Raw genomic sequence first — 26,706 nt, 5'->3', positions numbered from 1 at the left:
ATGAATAAGGAAATCGCATATCAATCTCTCGTTGCTTGAATAATCAGATCATTCGTTTTTCGATCTCGAGTACCAAAGCTGTTACTAAGGATTCGATAAGAAATTATTCTAAATAATATAACTGCTTTTCGAATGTAAGCACGAACAGTGCCAATAGCACAGTCAAATATAGTATAAATAAACTTTCCAGAATCAAGCGTCCTTCTACATATCCGAATTTCAAGCGCCAGTCGTATTGGTTCCATCGTAACGGTCGCCGCGGGACACCGCGCGTATCAGAATGCGCCGTGGCCGTCCGAGCATAATGCATTGAATATTTCAACGATCGGCGCAGAAAAGCTCGAAGCGGAATTAATCGACACCTCGACGGGCGAAGCTGGAATTCAACGGAGGGCCCGACGGCCGACGAAAATGCGCGTGCCCCGAATGCACTCCCTTTGCGCCGCGGACACGGCGCGGCGCGTGGTCGAGCAGCATACGAAATTCGGCTATTGTCGCCGCGTCCCTGTCCCTTATAAATACCGTTCCCCGCGACTCGGCGGATTCACAATTCCCGAAGCTGTCCGCTTAAATCACGGGCCGCGCCGTACGCGCGTTGCGCGCCGAGCAAATCCTCCGCGACGCGAGATTAAGAATATCCGCGCGGCCATAACGCCCGAAAGCGCGTGATATACTTCGAGCAACACCGCGCTATAAGAATACCGATTAGCCCCCGAGGGTGCGTCGCGGTTCACTCTTTAACACCTTGACTGCCAAGTACACGCTCGTCAGAACGCATATACAGTGGGAACAATATCCTTAAACCTTTAACTATTGAAACCACGAAAACCATTCGACGAGATGAAATGTTCATATTTGGAAGGCTAAGCAAACAAATGATGTGATTGCTCAGTTTGATTGATCAAATTTTGGACCATAAATATCACAAGTTTGGAGGTGACAACAGTGAGATATCGGTCGCCATAATTATAGCCTGGATTTTATCCGGTTAACCAGTTAACTGTGGCATTTAGTTGGAAATACCTATCGTTCTGCGCGCAATAAAGTCGAAAAATGGAGCGTGTGCTCGTCGAAGGACGAACGCACGTAGAGTATATTTTAATGAATGATCGAAGCGAAACAAAGAAGAATTATATGTTTAGGTGAGAAACTAAAGAATTCATACTCGTCAAACATAGTTAACTGGTTAAATGGTACGCTGAAGGGTTAAAGTATCGTGTGTACCTTTCAAAGAATCTTCGTGCGCGAAGGGTTAAAATTCTCCGGACAGGGAGGCAAGGCACACTATCGACTAAACGCGACGTCGATTCATAGAGAGGAGTGCAAAGGGTTCGCTATGCGGGAAAAGCAGGGAAACGAAATGGAAAGGGGCATTCCAGGGAGCCAGCGGAGGTAGCTGTTAAAAATCGAAAGTGGATTTCCGCGCGTAACCGGTCATCGGCAGCGGGGTGGGAACATCGTGTCCCGCGGAGTGGGAGCACGTGCAGGTTGCATGTGCACGCGACCAGCAGGATGTGTATATCGTTACCCTCGATCATCGGCGATTAGAAAGTACGGTTAAAAATCGATTCGTGCACGGAGGTCGCCGACACCGTGTCCGTCGCTTATAGATACTTGTTTTCCGGCGGCGGAGCGCCGACGATCCCCGGCGTCCCCGCCCTACGCCATAATTAGCCTGTTTCGTGAAACTTGTTAATAATTTTCAATGGATTCGAGCGTAATTACAAATGACGGCGACCCATTCGCTCGGTTTAAACGCCGCTATCGCATAAGAAGCTGGGCGAATAGCTGGATCAAGCTATTAACAGATAATCGGAGATTAAGCATCTTAAATTCGACACGATAATGGTAGCTTCTATATTAATATCTTCGCATTAGCGAGATTCACGGTTTCCGCGTCCGATGGGTTCCGAACAAATCATTGTTCGAGTGTTTATTAACCCGTTTCGGTCGGGAGGCGCCTCTCGGTCGCCGCTCGATTCGGCGCAACGGAATTATAAAGTTCGATACTTAATGTTACGCTTAATGTAACGCGTCGTTGTGGGATATCAATATGAAAAATAAAAGTATAAAACGTAATTGATAAATCCCTTGAAATCAAAGCCGTACGGTGCAAATATTGAAAACACCTTTGACAGTGGCTAAGAATCGACGAGACGCGACGTTCTAATCGACGGCCGCCATTGTGAAACGTTCCGCTGTCAGACGGGACAAACGTTCCAACAATTAGAAAATAATTTAGCTGTCCTAAGGCTTTAACCGTGCATTGTGCAGCGAGTGGGCGACCGTCGTGTCCCGACGTTACGATCGACAACCGGCATTACAATTTCATTGGTTCCCGCGGAACATTCACGCCGTCAACGGCGATCGGTAACCTCTCCGGCGACGCGAGGCACCGAAATACCAAGGGAAACGTTCATCATCGCTGCAAATGATCGCCGCTGTCGCCCGTGAGAAAGAAAGGAATCTCGCCTCGCGTCTCGATGCGTTCAGCCATCGATTAGCACAGTGATGCACAACCTTTCGCATGTAAAGTGCCGCGTGCACCATCACGCGTCGGATTCCCACCGCCTCCAATCGCGTGAACAATTGCTAACATGCTCGGTATGGATGGGAACTGTTGTTCCCAAGAGCGAATCGCACGGTCACTTTAGAAGCTATAGGTTTTATGTATTTATAGATTGTATGGAAAATAGATAGAATGTACAAGTAATAAGTAAGCATTTAGGAACTACAGTATTACCTTGAAAACTATAGTATCCTTTTAGAAATTGCAATATTGCCTCAATAATCGTAGTATCGTTCTAAAAACTGATGTATCACTTTAAAAACTACAGTACTGCCTCGGAAACTATGGTACCACAGTGGAAATTACGATATTGCCTCGGTAATCGCAGTATCATTTCGCAAACCGTTTTATCGCTTTGGAAGCTGCAGTGCTCGAAGAGCAAAGGGTCAATATTTCAGGGGACAATGAGCTCCGCAAGGTTACTGTGTCAATTTTCGTTAAGCTCCATAAACATTCGAACCCGCGCGAGATTCGCGAGGCAACGGTTGTGCGTCACTGGATTAGCATTTCCCGGAGACCATTCCGCGCGGAACGCGGACGTCGAGCGAACAGTCGAAGAAAACGTGTACGCGTCGGAATAAAAATCGCGAAAAATCCGGCAGTTCTCCTTGAAGGGTGCCGCGCGGCCGGGACGCAGGCGGATCGGCGTCCGAACGAGGTGGCGGCCGAAACGATTCGAAAGCGGACACCTGTATGCCGCCTCGCGCCTCGCGTCACCCTTGCACCTCGCATAAACAAGCCTCCGCGCGCGGCGGGAATAAATCTGAATTCGATTTGCCACGAATTTACGAGGATATTGTCGCCGGTACGGCGCGGGAGATTAATATCTTCGTTGCGAGGGGAGCGGGCCCGGAGGCTCCGTGTTTGCGTAAATTTCCCGTTAGAAAAGGAAACGGGGACCACGTCGGACGGTCTCACGTTGGCGTATGCACGCTGATGAGAGGAGCTGGGCAGTGGGATTGAAGCGATCGATGATTAATAAGGATTTCTTTCGGGTGAAACAATTTCTATAGGAAGAATTGTCGCAGTTTTCGAACACCGGAAGAAGATAATAGATCGACTCGTACGAATAAGTGGAGTGTAAATTAAAGTGACGTATCATTTCTAGATGTATCAACGTGCATAGGGTTTCATTAAAAAACAGATGTAGTAGCAACTCGTTAAACGTGTTATTGTTAGATTACCAAGTCATCGTGTCCGTTTTTTACAACAGTTCCTTCGAGAAGCTGTTTCATCTTCAAAGAAGAGATATTCTTATTTACGAGACAGCCGCTTGGCCAAACTCGTAAATATTTTATTATCCGCGGACTTTGTGGCAGCAGTACGGCGTCTATTTACAATGACAAAGCGCCAGGTTGCACCTCGTCGGGTTTTTTCTTGCGCCGGCCGGCGAGAGACAAACGACAGCGCGTCAAGGAATTCCAATCTCGCCGCCGGTCTGCTCCCACTCCCCCGAGTTCAATCGCAATCCACCTAAACGGTAGATTCCACTCGGTCCAATAAAGGCGTTTTGCAATTAGCACCGACTGCATTTCCATCTACGCTGCTCCTCCCGGTCTGCCTGTTATTGCCGATGCATTATGATAGCGCCGCGAGACTGCGAAACACGCTGAAAAGGCAGATAGGCACCGCGAACGAACATCCAGCCGTGGCGGCCGCGCCTCGGCTCCGAGCAGAACGCTCGACCGCGAACAAATTGGACTTCTGACAAATTCATTCGGCGCGAGCAAGCATCGCCGGATCCTCGTGACGCGCAGCGCTTGTTTCGCTGGACGAGTTCGTTGGTTGTGTCTGGGAACGTTAGAACTGCTTGATATTCGTAATAAATTCAGAAAACCGACGATTGGCTATAATCTACATTGGAATACTTCTAAACAGAAAGAAGGGAACTCGATACTTTGTCAACCGTGTGCGCCGAAATCGTAATATCGAAGGAATCATTAGCGTAATCATTAGCATCGAGTAGACGAAATTAACCCTTTACTGTCAAATTCTGTCAAATTCTATATCGAATGCTTAAATAATAGAGAACAAGGAAACTGCCCAAATTTCTCGTCGCCCGAACAGTTGAATCGCTCGATTCCAACTTAGTATTCCAAACAAGAAAGTCTGATCTCGCAAGCCGTCGACATTCCTCGGCGAAGGGTTAAAAGTATCGCGTATCAACGGACACCGGCGGAGGCCGCGCGAACAAAGGTGCCAGATGGATCTGACGAACATAATAATCCCGATGGCGGCTGTCAGCGTGTATCCATGTGTCGGGATGGAGGGCCAGAAGAAGAAACAGTAGATTAGACGCAAAAACGGACAGATACAGCGAGGAAAGAGAAACGCGGGGAAATAAGAAGGGAACGAAAAATAGATAGAAAGAGAGACAGACCGAGAGAGAGCGATACAGGAAAGAGAGAGAGAGAGAGAGAGACGAATCGAGCAAGAAAAAGAAGAACAGAGAGGGAGAAACGCGGCAGGAAAACGGAGACGGGCTCGCGGAGAACGGAGCACGAGAACAGACGGAGAAAGAGGGACGAAGACAGTACAGGGGAGGATCGGAGGGAAGAGTGTACCGTCACGAGAATCGCCGCTAATAGCCGCTTAAACGTGAAAGTAGTAAAGGCACAAGTGGGCCCGTAGCTTCCTCCTGTATATAGGTAGCCGGGCCCGTGGGTAGCTAAGCTCCCTTGGCTATCCTAGGGCCCCGGAGAGTGGTCGTCCCAGGCGGGAGTCGTAAAAATTCCTGAAGAACGCGGCGATACAGAAGACAGCGGCGGATGTTCCAGTTCGTTCCTTACTTCGAACACCGAGTGGTAGGTACGTGGGTTTTCTGCGGTCGCTTTCCTTTCTTCCTCCCCGGCCGCTCCTGGCCTGGCCTGGCCGGCGTTCCCCGGCGCGCGGCTCTTTTTCCGTCGTTCGACCGGCAGCCCGGGACTTAACGATATGTCGGGGGCCCCCTCGGCACACCGCCGCTCCCCCTCGGGGCCAGAGTAAACGTACGTAACGCGACGTAACGAACGTAATTACGTGCGCTAGTCCCTCGTACACGGTAACCTGTTAATTCCTGCCCCCGTCTTCTTTCTCCGCAGGCCGGCCGGCCGGCCGCGAGAGAGACCCCACCCTTGCTTGCGCGCCCGGTGCACCTCCGGGCGAACGTTCGCGCGCGCTGATCCCCGGCCGCAAAACGGTGGACCGTTTCCAGACGGCGGAGCGCAACTGGGAAAAAGGGGATGGCGGGGCAGCATTCTGTCAGGCTGTAAAATCAGCCTAACGCGACGCTAAATTACGACTGGCCTCCGCTAAGCGATACACACGCCGGCCTCCGCCGCGGATACCTTCTCCGCGCTTCTAATTAAACGTGCTTTACCGCCCGGCAACCCGGTGCAAAGCTACCGACCGGCCGGATCGACGGACTTTGTTCTGCTACGCTGCGGAATTAGGGGAGAATGCTGACGATTTTTAGCTGAGACCTCCAGGATTTCACGATGGGGATCGTGGACGCTGCTTTTGGGGAGAAGTGCTGGTAGGAAATATCTGAATGAACGTTAATCAAAGGAGTACTACTGCAATTGTTGTCAACATCTTACAGCCAACTAAATGTTTAAATCCTCTTTAAACGCGAACAGTAACCCAGAGGTCAACGATAAAGTACTACCGAGCGCTTCGAAAGAAGTCGAACACGCGACAGCCAGTCGCAGCCGATTTTTTCGAAAACTCGAGAAAGTTCGACGCGCGGCGTCCAGGGGGCTGGTGCAGAATTTCTTAAAATAGATCGAAAGCGGCGCGGAGACGTCATCCGCGGGTCGAGCCTGTCCCTGTTCCGTGTCCTCAAACCGGGCACGTCGCGGCGCGGCACCGAATCGTATAAGGTCAGATCGGCTCTCCCGGTATCCTTCGGCGATCACCCACGCCCGGTTGCCTACACCCATTGTCCCGGCGTAGGAAGGTCGTTTTCGAGGGAACAGGTTCGCGTTAAGCCCCGTGGAATTCCCCGTTTCCAGGAAGCCGGCCGCCGCTTGACGATGTGACGCGATTTTCAGATCGCGATGCTCACGCCATTTGGCAGAACCGCTCTCCGCAACGAGATGGGAGATTACACCTATCTGGTACCCGGCCCCGGCTGGTTCAATAATCAACCATCTGTGTAGAGAACGAGTTAAATGTGCCGCCGCTGATGCCGCTGGCTCGCGCGGCCGGCAACGTCGGCCTTTAGGAGCCACGGACAACTTTCTCGGCAGCCTCCGCTCGATTATTTATTCAGTCCAACGTGGAAATCGGGGGGGATGAAAGACGCGGGACGCGAAACCAGTCGGAGAAATTATTTTTGTTTATCGCGAACGTGATTTTTCTGTATCGTCTTCACGTTTGGCCACTTGATTTTTCTGCTGTTTCTCTGTGTGTCTCTGTGTTGTCCTCGCGCGTCGCTTATACGGGACGGTCAACACTTTGCCGCTGATGACAAGCGACAGTAGGGATGAAGGTTGCTCGATTCACACTAGAATTACCTTTAATACGATTGATGTGTGTAATTTCTAGAGTGATCATAGATTATTTTCAGCTTCGGGTGAAACTACTCTCAAGATCGCTTCGAATATTCGATGCTTCGAAGATTATAATTGCGGAACAAGTAGATGGAAACGGTCGGTTTGTCTGGTATGGTTCTAGTGTTAATTTAGTAAATATCCATGTTCGTTGCTTATTGGAAAACTATTTTGCTGACAATTCATTATACGTTAGTAGAGTACCTAGAATGATATAGAAATTTCTTTGCGTTCCTCGCGAATCGTTGATAGTAAACAGTCGTACAAGCTTATTGTTAGTGGCAAAAGAAAACAGTACAAAGAGTTATTGAAATATTCCTGTCGCGTGTTCCGAGAAGTTGAAAATGCAGAAAGGGTAATTCGAAAATAATCCGTGACTGAATGATACTGGCCTTCGATGCCAAAAGGAAAGTGAACGACGTGTCTGACCTATGACGACTTATGTCACTCGTTTCTCACCGCACGAGGAACTATTGTATACTTTTAACCCTTTGCGAACGAATGTCGACACTTCGCCGAGCTCAAACTTTCATGCTTGTAATACCGAGTCGCAAACGAATGATTCAACTACTCAAACAGCAAAGAATCAGTACATAGTTTCCTTATTCCCTATTAATTAAGCACTCAGTATCTAATTTCACAGATTCTGCAGGTTCTCTACACAAACAATCTTCGTTCGCAAAGGGTTAATGATCCTGAAAGTATATTCCGAAGTGCAACAAAGTTTCAGTATGAGTTACAGTTGCAAAAGATGTTCCTCGAACTTGAATATTTCATAAAAATATTTCTACACGCGTGATACCGGTGAAATAATAATCTCGCGAGAGCGAAAACAATGTTTCCACGCCGACGTGAAAGACACAGCGCTGCGATAAGCGAGTTTTTGTTTGAAATATTATAGAGGGGAGGAGCAACGTGTTTTTAACATTTTATAGCTCGTCCTTCCAGGCTCGCTGGGGTTAATGAATCCCGCCAGTGAAAGGACTTTATCGGCAGAATGGGATAAACACAGGAAGGATGACTCACTGGAGGAATGCGACACGGTTAAGAGTGTACATTGTAGCTTTTTGCGGAGGTACTAAATCTCTATTGCTTCGAACGTCTACGATCATCAGCGACCGTAAAGACGCACCCACAACGAGTCGCCGAGTTTGCTCAGTCGCTCGGGGAGTCACGGTCCTCCGGTCGAGTCACTTATTCGCGAAAGCGCCGGTGTAAACCGAGTGACAGCGCGCGTTAAACTTAGCGACCGCACCTGCTAGGTATTATAATAAAATACCTGGTATAATGAAACATTAACGGTCGAATATTCTCGTACACTTCCACGCGAAGGATAAACAATTCAGTTTCTATAATAATGTTAGCATTTCTTATATTTCCATATTTTAGTCATAAATATCTCCTATCGAAAAGACAAAGCGCGAGTAATTAAACTAAGTTAAAATGAATTAAAGCGACTCGTAGACTTTTCGAAATTCCTCTGTAGCAACTCTAATTTATCGAGAAATCGATTTACAATTCATTTTGCGGATTGCTAAATCAGAAACATCTACCTGTTTTGCGCCGTCTGGTAGGTTTAGTGTTATATTATTAATTTTGCTGTTTAATGTTTTTATATTCTATATTTTACGCATGATTGTACACTCGACATCGTTGCACCGAATAATGCAAAGTTTGGGAACCACTGTCTTACATCATTCCGCGAGCGAAAAATGAAAAATAAACCGGCGATGACGATCGGCGGAATGTGGAATGTGGATACGTGTCTCACGCGAGGCGCAGAGAAGAGACTGCGAGGAAACCCGATTAGAACAGACGGGTCGGTTTTCCTCGGCGCGGCAGCACTTAGAAACCAGTAGAGCTGGTTCACCTGGCTAAACGGTGTACGTGTTACAATGCAGCGCCGGCATGAAGGTCAGCCCGTAAATTGTTGTCATTCATTGGCCTAACGTGTTAACTACGTGCAAACAGTCCACGAGAATCTTGCCGGAAGATCGATCCCCTGTGTTCGCGGATCTTTGAAATATTCGTCGATCCTCGCGACGCTCGTAAATTTCGCGGAAAGTGGTAAACGTATTCTCGGACGTGAGAAGCTAAACGACAAGTAACGAGTTTCAGACGATGCGCGGACGAGTAAAAAGGAGAATGGGCAAATGGAAGAATATTTACCTCGGGACGATGCGTATAGAGTTTTTTATGGAAATCCTGATCTCCTTTCGAGTACTTCGAACGTTCCTAACGTAAATATTTCAAATATTCGGAACACGCGGGAAAGCGGAATGAGTGAATGGAGGAATGTCTCGTTCTCATTTCAAGCGTTCGAAATATTCGAAACGTAAATATTCCAAATATTCCGCGCCCAAATATTCTAAACATTCGAAAGTCGACTGTTCGAAATATTCGAAGCGTAAGAAAAAACGGAATGGACGAATGGCTGAGTACTTCGAAACGACAGGGAATACAGGATATTCTTCTGGAATAAGCGCGATTTTATCCCAGGTTCTTTCCGCGAAAGACAGAAGCCGATTGCGCAAATATCCGCGGGCACGGGTCTCGCGCACAATGAAAAATTGGGGGGCGAGATTGCGGCAATAACGCGGCAAACGTGTCACCGGGTTGCCCACTTAAACGCGCGGCCCGCGTAACACCGGGCGCAATTACCGCGTTAACCGTAATCATATCGTCGGCAGGTGAGGACCGCGAAACAGTCCATTATAATAGGTAATTGTTGTTCCCTCGCCGTGAGTGGGTTTTGAAATCTTCTCGCCGTTCGAATGGTCCGTAAAACGGTTGTGCAAGCCCGAACGTAAACGCGGGAATTACGTGCATAAAACACTGTTCAAGCGACGTCGCTGATTATCAGATTTAATACTTAACTCGTTTACTGTCGCATCAACAAGAATTAAAATTCCCGCGGGATCCGTACCCTTTCCCATAATAAAACGGAGACTCAATGAACGGGGGATTTATCATGATACTAATCGTTCCTTTTCGATTCGAGCGTCGCGCACCTCTCCTCGCTTTTCAATTTCAAAAGAAACCATTTCGACGATGAAATTCTCACACTCTCGAATAATCGCCACGGGAAAGAATCAATTAAACACATATCGAATATACTATCACAACCCCCGAATCTTCTTCAACTAATTCCTGCGTCAAGATACTAAATAGAATATTGATTCCACGGAAATTCCCAAGAATCCGAAAATACCCAAAAATCGACTTTCTAATCAACTCCAACGTAGATAAGATAAACGTGGCCGGGAATTCCGCTCGGATTCGCCACGGTCTGTCGTACACAACAGTGACGCGGGTTTGAAAGCGTAGAGGCAACGCTCGAACAAGGGTTCACTGTGAAACCGAGCGTCGGGTCACGGCCCGAGTTCGCGAGCCTCCGCGGAATTCGAAATCGCCTGGCAGCCCCGGCGTCAGGTGCACTGAATTCATTATCCGGGACCCCGGCGTCGGCTATCGGGTCCGGATCGCGTCGAAAAAGTCAGCCGGCGCGCGGAGCGTTATCGGAGCCGCTGTCACGGGCTCCGAGATAGCTATGCTAATACATCGTTCCGCGGGAGACCGGGACGGGAAGAATCGGCTTTACTATTAGTAGAATGGCATGTGGCAAAGGGCAGCATGTTAAATGAAGGGAGATTAGGAACGCCTGCACCTGTGCCCAAGAAAGGGTGTACGCATAATCATACGTTAAATGCCTCTAATCCGATAAGAAATTGACTGACAAATCGCCATTCTCTGCCGCGGAACACTCACCCACACGAGCGCCGGCCACTGCCGTGTAATTATTGGCTAACTGTCTGTGTGTTATGAGGTGGAAGGAGTAGGGAGAACGAGAGGGAAAGAGAGGGAGACGGTAAACTTTAATGTCAGGTAGTGCTTCGTCATTCCTGAGATACTCGGCACGCTTGCCTCGGGTATTAGCCGATCTTTTTACAATTAGCAAACAGAACCGCTCACGTATTCCCTGATTTACATCTGTATTCGTGGCGCGCGCCTGTCTCCTCTCCGTGCCGCGTTTCGTTTAATCGACGCGTCGGTTACTTTCGCGATGCGATGGTCCGAGGAAGACGACGCTCGAACTTTCGCTTTCGTCCGCCGAACGACATACGAGCGGATTCGATCCGTTCGTAACGAAGATCGATGGATCCGTCCGCCGACTTTCGTAACGAGATTTTGCGATGATGATTTAATTGGCGCCTGCACGCGAGCATTCGTGGGAACTGTTCTTGAAATCTGTGTTTCTGTTCGCAGTGTCTCGTTGTCGGTGGATACTGGAGATCGTTTTTCGATTGATAACGCGTGGGGAATATAATGAATCGAACTTTCGTGTTTGGAATACTGAGTTACGCTTGATTTGATTATTCAAACAGCAAGTGATCGGTACATGGTTTCCTTTTTCTCTATTGTTTAGGCATCGGATATATAATTAAACCATCAGTATAACCATTATTAAATCCATAAGAACAATTACCAACTGATCACCGATATGCAATGAAACAAACTCGAAATCCCGCGAAAGAACACGTCGCACAGTGCGGCCAAACGACCGTTTTCTGGGCAGAACTCGATAACTTAAAAAGTACGAGCGATACAAGTACGCTTCGGACAAAAGTTGTTCGTAGGCTAAACGTACATTGGTTATATTCTGTTTACATTATGGGGAATATAATGAAGAGTTTCAATAACAATGGATACTTTGCGTAGTTCCAACGTTACATAAGCAGAGACATATAATTTATTCGCACGACATTGTTGTCTTCCAAATGAAAATCATTTTGCATAGCAAGGAGTGCTTAGGAACGCATTGGTAACCTCCAATTGTCATCGCGTGAATGGTCGAATTTCGGTGTTTTATCAACAGGCGGCCGCACTGTGCGTCGCCAGGAGCGGGACGGTTCCCAGTAGACGAAATCGGTTGCGTAGAACCGCAGCCCCTACCTTATTCCCCGAGCGGAACCACGAGCCAACCGGTAGCCAGCCGAAGGCGGTCCTTCCACCACTTCACTGGTCCACAGAAACACGTAAGTATGTACGGTGGTCACCAACTTCCGTTCACGTGCACGCGAAATCCCACTAGAAACACTGTCGTCGTCCACGTGCTCGTCTCGTCAGCCTCGAGAAGCGTTCCCGGTCCTCGCGGCGCGTTCACGGTGTCTCTCCGCGCAAGGACACCGGGTCGATAACAAACACGCGAGACGCCCTCGCGCGGACCACCGAGAACTCGACCAAACGAACGCGGATGATCCCGGCAGATTCGATTTGGTCCTCGGTCAGAGAGAAAGACAGAAAACGAGAGAGAGAGAGAGACAGATAGAGAGAGAGAGAGAGAGAGACGAACAGAGAGATAGAAAGAGAAAGAGAGAGAGAGAGTGATGGAAGAGAAAGATAGACAGGCTCGAGTACTCTTCAAGGAGGGGACGGAAAACTCGAAAGGCTTTCGAGAATTTCGACTGGTCCGGCGGAAGGGTTAAAGCACCTGCGCACGTCCTTGGGCCAGTTTGCCACCTCCCGGGATTACGAACACCTCCGCGCGTCGGAACCGCGCGGATCACCCGGCAGCGTCCGTGCGACGTCCAAAGTAGCGGGTCGGGACGGGTCGGGTTGGGTCAGGTCGGCCGATTGCTGCCGCTATCGTCGTGGATAGTGATAATCGTCAAGAGGGAGAGATCTCGCGGATGGCTCGAGCCTATGGTCTCGGGAGAACTGACAGTGGCCTCCGCTCACCGGAGTAAGGTACACCCTACTACCTCACAACTACAACTACTAGTGCTCTCCTGCTACCACTACTAGTGCTCCCCTGCTACCACTACTAGCCTGACTACTAATACTACTACTATTGCCCGGGATCACTCTCTCCCTCTTTTCAGGCCTGTCTCTCTCTTTCCATCTTTCTTTCGCTATCTCTGCCAGCCTTCCTCTCTGTCTCTCTCTCTCTCTCTCTCTCTCTCGCTCGCTGGCTGTTTCTCTGCTTCTGCCCCTCCTACGTCCCTCAGCCGTTCCTAGTTGTCTCGCTCTCTTTACTGTCTCTTCGTCTCCGCCTCGCGCTCTATCATTCCACCTTTCTCTCTCTGTCGCTGTCGGTCGTTCATTGCCGATCTGACGGCCCTCTTTCCTCGTTCATCTTTTCTCTCTTCCCGTGCTCTCGGGCCGAACCCCCTGCCAATCCACCTTCATTTTCTCCGGCGGCGGGTCTCGTTGCGCCGCGGCACCCGACCGACCGACTGAACGTCCTTACCATACGCGAAAGGCGCACCCACATGGGCTCTCTGGCCTCGTTGCTCGTGTTTATGGTTCCGCTGGCGGGTCCCCGGCTGCGCGCGACCGCCGGCGAACACGCGTGCACCGGGTCTCTCGCCCGGCGCGGCGTTCCACCGGCGAACGCTCTCGGGGATGCCGCCCGGCCACGGGCGCAGCTCTTGCCGTCCGTTGCAGCGAACCTGGCACTCTCGTCCGAGTGGTCGGAGTTGAACGCGCGCGCCTGATTGGCTGACGCGATCGCGCCCGCCAATCGCGGAGCGAGACAGAGGGCGCGAACAGTCGTTCGCGGACCCGCGATTGGATCTCTCGTAGCGATAGTCTCCGCCCTTATCGCGTCACAAGTGACACGCTTCTGGTCTAGCGAGAATGAACCACTTGACAAAAAGAAAAATTGCTTGTGTAGTCCATCATCGGTTTCAAAGTGAGCCATAACGCGTTCACCGTTGAATCTCTGTCGAACCTTATTCGTTTCTTTAGATTCGAGAGTATGTATTAGCTTCTCAGACATTGATTCTGAAATCTGAATAGTAGCACTGTTCGAGTTTCCATAGAACAATTTCAATTCAAAAGGGATCAAGAGACATGAAATTACTACAATCAGAATCAACGCAAGATTTTCCCCAACAATATTCATGGAACATAACGTCCCCTAAATTGACGTTTCTATGAATCTGCGTAGCGTTAAAAATATTCGAGTCTCCAGAGTTAACGACACCGTCGTTCTCTACTGCATTTGAAACGATCAGCCGAATCATTTTCGACTCGAGGCGGGTGAAAGAGGATCCCGAAGGCGTCGGGGAGATTTATCGCGCTTCTGGAACAAGCCGGCGAACGGAGAGTCCATTTTATTTCGAGCCCGTTGCCTGGAACAAAAGATATTGCTGCGGGAACGGCGCGCCTAGCAGTCGAAAGAATATGAGGGTGTGACACGGCGGAGCGGTAATCGCGCGGTATCTTGAGTGGCCATTATTCCTAAGCTTTTCCAAGGCAACCGGTTAAGACGTTCAACGGAGCATTGCACCTTCGCTGCCGTCCTCGCCGCGTGGCCGCGCGTCAAACGAAAGCAAGGAGCTTGGGCTGCTACCTGTCCAAGAGCGAAGCCGAGGTGTCGTTTCCGAGCGTTGATCGTTACGTCTGGCCTAAACTGCGGCCAGCATCCGGAGAAACGGTCGCTGTTACTGTCGTCGAAATGGACACCGTATAATTGTTGTCTAGGAGAGAAAGATTTCGAGCAACTTTCTCGAAGTCGGTTCACTGTCACCGTCACAAGACAAATATCTTCGACTCTTATACTCTACCAACATCGAGTACGATTTCTTCATTTGAGGAAAGTATCGGAAACAGTTTGACTACAGCACAATTGTCAGTCACCGAGAATAGATTTAAAGTTCCCAAGTTACTGAGTAAAGTACTACTTCCAACCGTGTCCAGTACAATTGATCATTAATGATCATTTGATCTAATCGCTAGATGCCTGCCACTGCCAATTCTATGTCCAATAATATCTCCTTCGACTAACGAGAAAACACAGGAACGTAAATTAAATCGATCAACGACCGATAGTCGCCTCCCAGGTGCGAAGGACTAATTCCACCTTTACTTTCTCGCCTAGACTTAGCAACCCACAGCTCAGCGCGCGAACGTTTCACGAACGCACACAGGAGAGTCCTTATCACCAGCCTCCGATCCTCCGCATTCATTTCCATTTCTGAATATATACGCGCATCGCGAACAATCCCCGGCGATCCTAGACTCGCCGATGCAAATCGGTCCCGGCCGAAAATAGCCATCGCCGCGGTGCTTCCTGTGGAACCGTTCGTCAAAGTGGAACAGAACCAGTAAGACGCGGAGACCAACCACCGCGTGTCATTCCAGCGGCGCACGTGAAACGACGTCCAGTCCAGTTCCGCGTAAAGAAACCAGGCCTAACAAAGATAAATATTTCCCGATCGGCGTCCATTAAGACCGGCTACCGGTGGTTGCGCCACCCGTCCCCCCCTCAGTCCCGGCAGATTTAGGTAGATCTTGCAAATGAGCCTCTACCGTGCACTTGCCATTTTGTTTCCTGGGTAATAAATATGCTCCGCGGGCCAGGGGCGCTGGGAGGGGGTCGTAGAAGGGTTGGCCGAGGGGAACGATACAGCATCGTATTTTCTGCCCGTTCATGCGGAATCGGCATGTCGTAGATATCGTCCGCGACCTTCCTCTCTCTCTCTCTATCGCTCCTCAGCGTGGCCACGGAGGAACGGAGAGGGAGGACCGAGTGTTGGGTTGGGTTAACGGTGTACCGCGGGACCATGTCGGTGCTATTTCTTCGTTTGTCTCTCGCGGTAAGGATGTCACGGCCTTTTACGACGCAGAGGGTAAACCGTCAGAATGTGTCCGATCGAAAAACGACAATGCATTGATGTAACACCGGCCGACCCGGGGGAAAAATCGCCGGCCGATAGGGGAGGCAGGAGGCGAGCAGCTCATTGCTATGCGAGGTACAGCGCGCGGAGCGCCTCCGTGCAACGAGGATCCGTATGCAACGCGGCGGCCCGTTATTCTGCGCTCTCTGTGTCATAGGGACGGAGCGTTCGCGCTGGATCTTGCTGCTTGGCCTGTACCTCGGCGCAGGAGATCGGCGATCTTCAGGAAACGCTCCAGGATCGATGGAGGAGGGCGCGATGTTGGATCCTGTGAGAAGATTCGCGGTTGGAGACGCGGTACGTAATCTTGGGCGAGAAATAGAGTATAATGCGGAACTCAGTAGACTTGCTGACTTCACCGTGCTGTCCTATGATCAACAGTCGTCGATTCACGAAGGTGTGTTACTCGGACGACGCAGTGAATGGTTGATTCGTTGTATAAACGGCGTCGTTACTTGGACGAACATATATCCGGAGTACTTACAATTCTTTGGTCATCAAGGAAAATTGGATGTTTATCTTTGTTTTAACTGTTGGTTGTACTCGTTTAGATCCCTGTTTAGAAAAAGGTAATTGCACCATGCAATTAAGACCTCTACAGCAAGAGCTCCTACTGAAGCTTCTCACTAAGAATACTGAACGTTCGAGGTAGACATTCCTAAAAACTTATTCTATTCCTCGCATCGGCATGAATACAATAAAACCTTATAATCCTACAACACAAAGTAAAACGAACATTAACGGTCGCCTCGAAACGACTGGGACCTTACAAACCGCCCCGCCGTTCTCGCAATCAACATTTTAATCTCGGAAATAAACGTTCCCCTCGGTCTGAAGCCTAACCGACTCCAATCCCGGCGAGATAATTCCGAAAAGAGAACACCTGGAGATTCGTAGTCCAAATACAAACGATCCCGAACGATCCCCTGAGCGGCCACCCGGTTCCCCCCGAGAAAAAGCGAGTCGCATTGCAAACGACCGCCTCGATTACGTAAGAACGGCGAGAAAACATCGGGAGGGCCCGGGGCGATTCGTGGCGGTGGGTCTCGGGGTGTTATAAACTAAATAAATAACGCGCGAGGCACCTGGTCTCATCGTATCTGCGTACGTGTCGCGAGCGGCGGGGCACGGGGGGCAGCGAGGGATTAATAAATTGGCCCCACCTCCCGCGCTCGCCGTCGCCGACGCGTGCTGTTCGCGCAAAAATCTAGGTAAGCCCATTCGCCGTAGGACCGCGTAAATCACCGTCATTGTCTTGTTGCTTTATTGCCGTTGGTGGTGCACGCGGGCCCGATCGGGGCCCCCCATCCTCTTCGCCCGTGAGGGTCCGTTCCTCGAGTTCGCCGCTACCATCTCCAGGCGCAGCGCGCCCCACCCCACCCCGCCGCGGCCGAGGCGGAGGGCAAACGAGGCGTTAGCTTAAGTTAATTCAACCGTACTCACCTCCCAGGTTGTGAATCGCCGCGCCGGAAGTGCACGGATCGTTTCTGTGTTACTTGAACGTCAGAAGAAACGCGAACGGAGGCTGCCGGCTCTCCCTTCGTCGCCGGTCGCGGTCATTACCGCGGACGGGGACGGCGGAACAGATGGCGACACCGACGAGACTGCTCCGACGTTCCGCTGCGAACAAAGGGTAACTTTGGAATTTCTGTGTTACTGGGAAGGCAGTACGGTTAGAGAGATTCAGTATTTTTTGGAGAACCGATTGCGACAGGTTGAATGTCACGAGGGTCACCGGTGACCCACGTCGGGTTACTATAATTCATTTCATTAGCACTAGGTTCACTAGTGATTCTGTCACTTAGTTTATACAAGGTATTTCTTTATGTTAATTGTAAAGAATATCATTGACATTTCATCGGAAAGTAATGAATATTTATTGAGAAAAATATTCTCGAGTGCGAAGGGTTAAGCGCCATGAAAAGTTTGACGATTTTTCCTTGGAGTTATTCTTTCGTAGCAAAGAAAGGCAGGGACAATTGTTCATTGTTTGGCGTTGGAATCTTTGCATTACAGTATTATCAACTTAGTTACGTTATTAAGTATTTTCATTTCACATCGGTTACCTTGTATGTTACGATTGTTTTCGAGTAATTCAAAAGTGTCGGTTACCAGTAACTGTCATGGCGATTAACGTGTTAAGGATTGAGTCGCTCGGAAGCTAATGTGATTGAGTGTAGAGAAGACATATTAAGGAAATTAATGTTTCGAAATGGTTATATAACGTACTAGCTGTTGCCTGCGACTTCGTTCTTCATGATCTTCAATTTAATAGGATAATATATTTCACACTGTTTGTATTTCATTTAATTTAATTCTGCAAAGCGTGCACTCTTGCACCGGTAACACATGAACTGCCGCTAAGCTAGATGAAATACACTCATTTGTTCAAACGACTCGCGCGCCACCTATTGTAAAATGGTTGCACTAATTCAGGGCGTGCGCGACTCGCTAGTTCATTGCAATCAGATGACTGATTTCGGAACGCATACGAGACAAGCAAACAAACATTCAATTTTATTTATAAAGATTTAGAAGCTATAAGGAATTTCTGACCTAGAGCAAAACGAAGAACGAAGTAAATCCTTGAATAACTAATAAGAATATATTCCATTAAAATTGACAGAAATCAGAAAATCGACTTAACCCCAATTCGGCGAAGGCGCCAAAATTTGCAATAAAAACCATTAACGTTCACACTATAATATCTACAAATAAATGAACGTCACATCATGAGATAGTCCAAATTCAACAAAGTAATGTATATTGTCCAATAAAATTATTACGCTTTAAAACCTGTCTATATTATCATTAAAAGACAGACAGACGCAGATCTTTTTACAAAAGCATAGTAGCATAAACCCAACCAAGCCTTAAACAATCAAGGCACAATACACACGAGCGAACCGTTACAGAACATCCATCGAATTTCTCTGATACGACCGCGACGAAAGTCAAGGAATTATTGTTACCAACGGTTTTTCTCCCGCGAGCTAGACACCGGCGTGCCCGCGGCGAGGGGATCACCGATCGCGCGGGGAAGGATTACGTGGATGAGTATAAGTCAAATCCCCGCCGCGGTGGACGTGACTAATGCGTCGCGCGTAGCCGAGAATTGCCAGAGATAATTCGCGGGGGGATGAGAAATCACGGCGCGCGTCGCGTCGGGACACATTATACGTGGTAGCCTAATTTTATTGCGGCGGGCACCGCGACGAACGCCGTCCGAGATTTGTCGCCGAGAGGATTAGCCGAACGCGCGGCCGGATACGGCGAAAATTACGCGCGCCGCGCGGCTTCCCGCGAATTTGATTCGCGCGGGGATTAGAATTATACGCTCGTTCGCAGAAGTTGTAACGTGTTACTCGGTACCGGCTCGCCGGGATCGTCTCGGATGCTACTTTACTCCCGCCCTTTATTTCCTTTTGACCCTCCGCCGTTGCTTTACGCTCAGGGCACGGAGTTTATTAAACCGCGGAACACCCAGCGAATTTGTATTATTAGATACTACCTGTTGCCCGCGACTTCGTTCTTGTGCTCTTCAATTTCATGCTGGCTCACGCAACCACTGAAATCTTGCTGTTTGCATTTGCTTCAATTGAATTCTGCCAAGCGTGCCCACTCTTCCACAGGAAACACACGAACTATGGCGAACTAGACGAAGTACGCGCATTTGTTGAAACCACGCGCGCGCCACCTATTGTGAAGTGGTCGCACTAATTCGAAAACCGCGGGCGTGCACGGAATTCACCGAAGTTTTAACCCTTTGCACTCCGTTTATATAGATTGCAGAATTTATTATTTCAAGGACAGCATTATAAAGTGCATATAATAGAAAATCTAACTTATAGGGATCATGATTTACGTCACATGATTTACGACATTCGTTAACGTAAATGTCTGTAGATGTCCGATGCTCGTGAATGTAAATGGCTGTCGTATTCTTAGTATTATAGATGAAACAAGAATTTTATTCTGACAATATGAAATCTTAATTGAACTCCCCAAGAATCGACTAATTAAACAAAGAGCTTTTGTCCGTCATCGACTTCAGAGTGAGCGTCAACGTGTTAATAGTCGATTCGAAAATGGCGGAAGATTGATAGGGATTTTGAATGTTTACTCCAAGGATTGATAATAGAAACAAGTAAATCATTGTATTACTAATTTAATTAGTAGGATTAGTATTTTGTAAGACAAGGGGTTAGCAAACTTTCAGATCTCAATGTTCACTTTCCGGGGATGATTGAACTCGTTCAAGTTTCACGCAACTAATCTTCGAGATTGATTTTCTATGGAAGAAGTCCGCTTGGTACCTTCGATTAACCTTCTCCGAATGAATTACGTTACTATTATCTTCGTTGTTACACCTGCCCTGTTCCGTGGTCCTATTGTTGGCCTCTGACGCACGCAACTTCCTGCGCATGTAACAGCGAAGCGAATGAAAGGGAAGGAAGAGGAGTTCGAAGGCGATGAAATTCTCGGAGGAAAAGGGAATTCGCCGGCTCCTAGCGGCGACGATGATTTGTTCATCGGGTCGCAACCGCGAACGTATTATGCTTAATACACAAACGACCTACTCGCCGGCCCACTCGCCTATCACGTAGGCAGGCGCTCACGCTGCACAGTCCACCAGAAGCGCGCCACCTTAATTTCCACTGTTCCATTCAAACGAAAACTGTACTCCGACAAGGATTAATTGGTTCCAGTGTAGGTCGCCGGTGAAAATGAAAATTCGTTAAAAAACCACACTTACTTCCTGTTGGGAAACTGCGATTTCGAGCCTCGCCATAATTCAATAGGTGAAGTCTGAATGAAGTTGAAGTGCATCGTTGGTTAATCGCTTCAGACTCGATGCACGTTTTGCTAGATTTATTTGACTCCTACGAAATTTGGAATCTCGAATCGCTCGAAGCCTTAAGCTTCGGAGAGTGAATTATAGAACAAACAATTATAGAACGTATGAACTCTGCAAATATTCTGACAGTTTAATAAATATAGAAAATTGAATTATAGAAGAGACATTTTGAAATCCTATTTTATTTGATCTCTGGCTTACATAAGGTACATTCGGAGTTTGTTTCATAACGCGTAGCCTTGATGATGCGTGTATTCAGCTGTTAGTTGATTAATTTTCTTTTGGAACTTTTAATAGAGTGACTAAAATTAAGAATAATTTTTGAAATGTTCTATAATCTCGGTATATGGGGAGACGTAAGTGAAATCCGTTCGTGGCGTACCACCCCGTATATAGAACCGAAGCTGGCGTGATATCACGACATCGGGATGCAGATGTTTAAACCTACGAGAGCATAAGTTGGTAGGAGGAAGACATGCCGGTACCCGCGCTTAAACTATACTCGTTACACGCCGTTATTAATGGTCGATGTTTCGCGCCGGAGCTGGCACGTATTCGTCGGTATTCACGTGTCGCTCTAATCTTCGAACGCCCACGGGGGGCGAACCGTTCCATTCGCCCGACGAATATCGGCCGACCCAGAAGAGTCAATTAACACGTTTACGACCGGAGACGTAAATCGACGGCTTTTTTTTGCACTTTGTAAATTTGTAAAGTGATGCCCAATAAATTTGTAATATGAGTTTGAATGTTCAGAACTTCAGGACTTCAGAATTTCAGAAGTTAGGACTGCAGAATTTCAAAAATCAAAACTTCAAAGCTTCAGAGCTTCAGAATTTCGGAATTTTAGAAGTTAGGATTCCAGAGTTTCAGAAGTCAAAACTTCAAAGCTTCAGAGCTTCAGAACTTCAGAACTCAAAACTTCGAAGCAACTTCTCCGATATGTCCAATACAATCACACTCGTAACGTTATTTCCGTCTGCGACCGGTTTACCTGATACTCGAGATCCTAAGGAACGACGTAAACACTCACGTTTGCGACACTGTGATCAACTCACGTCCTGAACTGTTTATACATAAATGCCACAGATGACACGAACGAGTCGACAACATCTGTTGCACGTTAATCGTCAACAAGTCACGAAGAAACAACGTTGCCGTTTCAATTGTCGAAACAAGAAAGTTATTGACCCTGAAACACGAAAAACATTGCAACTTTGTGTATACCTAGAGTAAGCGAAGTCTAAGAAAAACATTTTATTGCGCAGTTTCATATACGTACTTTTTACTGAAACTCTTTACACAATCTTTTACCGGTTATCCGAAGATAATTGACGCGAAAACACCATTTGCATTTGTAAATAAATTGCAGTGTATTAGACTTGACCTACTCTATTTATAGACAAAGCTTCACCATGCGTAAACTTCCGAGTTCGATTACTTCCCTTGCAGATAGCTTCTCTTTCGCTTTTCTTTCGATTTTGTTGTTCGCGATCCAGCTGAATACCTTCAAGGACGATTACGTGAGCATAGTAAGTTCTCTTCCGCGTTATGCGAAATTCTGCCGCGCTCTGAAAAATACATGCAACATACGTAATCCAATTGTGCTCTTGTTAGGGACAACGTTACCGTAAAGTACCTTATTAACTCTGCGGTTTACCAGTCTAGCTTCTTTCTGCTCTAATTCCCTAATTTCATTTCAGTTGTTCCATATAATTTACCCCTCCACTGCCTTCTTTTCAGGGAGTACACAATCATTCAAAGGGGTTGATGAATCATACTCTAGCCTCGTTCCAGTAGCGACTTAGTATTTATTGCCATTTCTTATCAATATACATCGATATTCATTTCATCGTGCACGTAGGACATCGTATGCATCACGTGAAATCTGTTCATTGTTACTGACACAATGGGAGCAACAAATTACCATGAATTACACAATATTTATACTTGCCTATTTGATCCAAGTTTTTTGTGTACGAGTCAGGAAACAAACATTGTGGAAATTAATTAGTTTCTGCAATGATTGTACAACAAAGCTTCAAAGTTTCAAAGCCTCAACTCTTCAGAAGTTAATCCTTTAACTGAACAGAATATTACCGATTCCACAAAAATTCTCGAAAATCAGGAATATCGAAAAGGCGTTAAACGATTCACACGTCTGTCGGCTGTTTCATATGCAGAGCGTGTTTATGCGAACAGACGTCCATTGCTTAGGAGAGAAAAATTATTCGATGGCTTAATCGATCGAGTCGGTTAATTGCTCGACAGCTATTTGTTTTTCTGTTGTCACCTGTTATCAGGTGCAATTACTACCGCGGACGTAACGTATTCACACAATTACCTTATTATCGTTCACGTTTCTTCCTGCTTGCGTGACGGCATGATGGAGTGGGAAGTTTCTATATATTGACAAGATCTCGCGATGTATTTCATAACGTTAAAACTCTACGGTCATAAAGGGGTTCGGTTGAAAATTCCCAGGAGCGAATCGGTAGTGCACGATTTCACGATCGTTGACAGTGGACAACAATGGTGAAGCTGCACACGTGCTTGTGCGTGCTCCTCTGCTTGATCGGCGGGGGTATCGTCCACGCGAGAGTATGTACGTTCGAAATATAACAATAAATATTCTTCAGACGTTTCTTTGTAAAACGAGGGGATTATCGTTCAAGAATGACGTTTATTGTGCAGGTGATTTACAGAATAAACCTTTCATCTTTAAGGAAGTTCGGCTAAAAGTTTACAAGGGGTTCGTATTCAACTTCATCGAGTAAACTGTGGATTCCGTGTGTATCAACAGCGAACGCGTGTGTAACGTATTCACGAGCAACGACGAGGAATTATCTAAATTTGCTTCAGGCTCTTAATTACCCATACGGTGTTGTCCTTTATATAACAATCTATCTCGGAATATCAGCTCGAGAAACAGAATATGTGCATAATTTGAATAATACACTTTTTTCCGAATGCAACGAGCAGCATTTATGCAGCTTTGTAACATCGTTTATGCATATGTAGAGAACTATCAGGAATGATTAACGTTATAACGATATCCTTGTCGTTCCAGTGACAGCTCCAATTTCACCGCCACCTCGACCACGCTAATGAATCCACAGAAAATCGCGAAGGACATCGATCCCAAGAAAAACTCCGTGCTGTACATACACGGGTTTATGGAAAACACGATTTTCGATAATGTGCTGGTAGTAGTTAAAGGTACCGTGCAACGAACGCGAAGAGCAGAATAATTTTACTCAGGAAATCAAGGTGCCCCGTGTTTGCTTTCGCGTTCGCAGGATTTTTGGACCGGGGAGACGTGAACGTAATCGCGCTCGATTGGAGCGAAGTGACGATGAACATCAATTACATCTACGTTTCCGAGCAAGTGGTTGTGATTGGGAAAGCGGTCGCCGGCGCTTTGGAGAAACTCTCTAATGTTATTGATTTGCAGAAACTGCACGTGGTCGGGCACTCCTTGGGCGCTCACATAGCCGGCCACATTGGAAGGTTTGTGAACACCACCCTCGGCCGGATAATAGGTAATATCTAGCATTGTTTGTTTACGTGAGTATCGTTGGCGAGGGATCAACCAATTAACGCTAGACTCGCGGAGGTTTATTCTACAGTTTACCCTGTTACTCCTAAAACACTATATTTTAACACTTAGCCAAACGAATGGGGAGATCTCTCAGTTTTCACTTAGTATTGAATTTAATTAATTTTCTCTCTTGTTGCTTAGTAAGTCTTGAAGTCTGATTATTTGCAATTCGTCAAACACGGTTCTTGTTTCTACAAAACGTAGTTCCTAACTGAATTAATTTAATGAATTCAATTAAAGATAACGAAGGAGATCCTTTTTAGGCGGTCGCCTAAGTGTTAATAATATTACGTTACGCTCACCTAAATCATTATCATCGTTATTATACATAATATTTTATGAAATCGTTTGCCACAGGATTAGATCCCGCGTTCCCCCTGTTCTACCCTTCCACGTGTCACGTTAGAGCGAGCGACGCGGAGAACGTGGTTATCCTCCACACAGACGCCGGGTTTTATGGTACGCCTATCGACACGGGATCCGTCGATTTTTATGCGAACAAGGGAGTCAGTCCTCAGCCGGGTTGCCCTGTAATCATTGGCGGAGGTAAATCATAATACGCGTCGTTAACACGTTCAGCTTTCCCGCGGGGATAAAATGTAGCGAATTTTAATGGACACCGAGCATGCCACTTATAACGTGACAACCGGTCATCTTTGTAATTCATAAAGCGTTCATTTAAGATATTTGAACGGACTGCTGATTATTATTCGTCACGAGCTGACGCGCCGTTTTCAAAGGCGTCGCGTCGCGAGCTCCGTATTTCACACTTTTATCGAGTCGCTATCGAACGGTTAATTAGCGTACCGGGTATTCGTGGATTGTAATTATTCCTTAAATCAAAAAGTAACGCGTCACGCTCGCTGGGAAACGCAACCCTCCGCGTGCATATCGATCGTGAGTTATTCTCGTTTTTAACCGTTCGAGAGCCGACCGGCGCGATGGCGGTTCGCCGGCGTACTGTCTAAAAGTGGCAGCCTATCGGTTCGTGGAATCGAATCAAGTTTATTTATTCGTCATCCTCGTAATATCTGTCTTTGCCTCTACTATTGTCTGCTTAGAAACGGAACGATCGAACGATCGCACTATTTACAATCGTTTTACGTGGAAACTGGAAAGCGTCAACAGTTTCTGAAACGATAGAAGCACAGATATTTTCACAAAAATCCAAACTTAAATGATTAAGTCGGTTGTGTAATTTCGTTCCAAGAAGTCTGCAGCCACCAGAGGTCCACCAAGATATTCGCCGAGAGTCTGACGAATCCTAACGCGTTTCTGGCGTACGAGTGCAATAGCGATACAATGAAGAGGATCGATGGCGGTAGGAACGTGCCATTCGGCGATAACACTCCTAACAACCTGTGAGCATCGATCGGTAGTCCCAATGAACTTACCCTTTGCACTCGAACAGTTGTTCACTGGAGTATTTTCTGATCAGATATAAGATTATTACATTAATGAATATTAACATAACAAATGTCTCCTTACGAAGGAGTCAACATCAAATTTCTAAGCTCATAATTTTGCTGTATCAAATCGAGTGGCAACTGAGAGGCAAAGGGTTAACGTCATTTTCGTATTTTCAATAACATTGACACCCTTTTCAGACGTGGTGCATTCTGTTTCGAAACGAACGCTCAATACCCATACGGCAAAGCGAGCGCAGCTGCATAATCGATTAAAAGAAACGATTAAATTTGGTGGAAGACGGTGAACAAGATATGCAAATAATTTTCGGGGACCTTCATTGAAGAGGATCATGCTCGGATAATTATCATCGAGGACGCTCCGAAGGAATGCCACTGGCAATAATGATATTTAAAGTATACGTGCATCAGCCGATATCAACGAATATCCACGCACGTCCGTACCATTGTCAGCTGAATCGTTTCCTGCGGCCAAAAGTCGCGAATGGCACTTCCGTCCACAAACTGTGCAAGCGCCTCAGAGGAGCCACCGATTTTGGTGAAGTGACGCATGAACGAACGATTATAATTTCATTTCCAGTCTGTGTCGTTATGAATATTTAACATACATAGCCGCATACTCGACGCGCTTGGCCCCTGAAACGTAATTACCAGCCATTTGAGACGAAAAGTATTTCCAGTCGCTCCCAACTTGTAATTTTCCTCGGTACCGTGCAGGAAACTATAATTCATTGTATGTCAACATCGAAACAAGAAAATAGGACTCTTGCCAAGGAAGAAATTATTTATAAAAATAAACCTGTGTCCTAATTATTCGCATTAGCACCTTAACCACTAGACAACTGGAAAGTGACGTTTCGTAGTTCCTTTAATATTTTGACACGCCAAAGAAGCTTTCCAGTCGATCGAAATCTCAATAAAAATTCGTACTTTAAAATCGAAGTAGCAAGCAGTTCGAAAAGAATGTTCATTGACGCTATTCGATTTAATATCGAAACTACCAAAGGAATTAGACGAACTTATTTATAATTTCCC

The 26,706-nt window shown here is 47.1% G+C and overlaps 2 protein-coding genes across 7 annotated transcripts in view; one reads left to right on the top strand and one right to left on the bottom strand.

Annotated features, from left to right (window-relative positions):
* blo (bloated) overlaps positions 1-19,422 on the bottom strand; it is a 298,251-nt gene extending 278,829 nt beyond the window's left edge. Inside the window, exons 1-2 of one of the 2 annotated variants that reach the window (XM_076371770.1) lie at positions 19,297-19,422; positions 17,229-17,405 (exon numbers count right to left, since the gene is read on the bottom strand). The gene's annotated coding sequence lies outside the window, so the exon portion shown is untranslated. Of the gene's footprint in view, positions 1-17,228; positions 17,406-18,014; positions 18,125-19,296 lie in introns of those variants that run through there. The other variant, XM_076371771.1, reaches the window with a different exon arrangement.
* A 3,645-nt stretch (positions 19,423-23,067) lies between these two features.
* Positions 23,068-26,469, top strand: LOC116434064 (lipase member H). 5 transcript variants are annotated; one of them, XM_076371302.1, is made up of 7 exons: positions 23,068-23,248; positions 23,338-23,395; positions 23,714-23,862; positions 23,943-24,185; positions 24,602-24,790; positions 25,458-25,605; positions 25,852-26,469. In XM_076371302.1, exons 1-7 carry the CDS (start codon positions 23,176-23,178, stop codon positions 25,916-25,918), a joined length of 927 nt encoding a protein of 308 aa, XP_076227417.1. In that variant the 5' UTR covers positions 23,068-23,175; the 3' UTR covers positions 25,919-26,469. The 5 variants fall into 5 exon arrangements, with proteins under 5 accessions (XP_076227417.1, XP_031848673.2, XP_031848678.1 ...); XM_031992813.2 differs by having other exon boundaries at positions 25,455-25,605; XM_031992818.2 differs by having other exon boundaries at positions 23,079-23,244; positions 25,455-25,605.
* The last annotated feature ends 237 nt before the right edge of the window (positions 26,470-26,706 follow it).

The sequence above is a fragment of the Nomia melanderi genome, chromosome 10 (assembly GCF_051020985.1).
Source record: "Nomia melanderi isolate GNS246 chromosome 10, iyNomMela1, whole genome shotgun sequence".
Taxonomy (NCBI): Eukaryota; Metazoa; Arthropoda; class Insecta; order Hymenoptera; family Halictidae; genus Nomia; species Nomia melanderi.
This window is presented reverse-complemented; position numbering and strand designations above follow the sequence as displayed.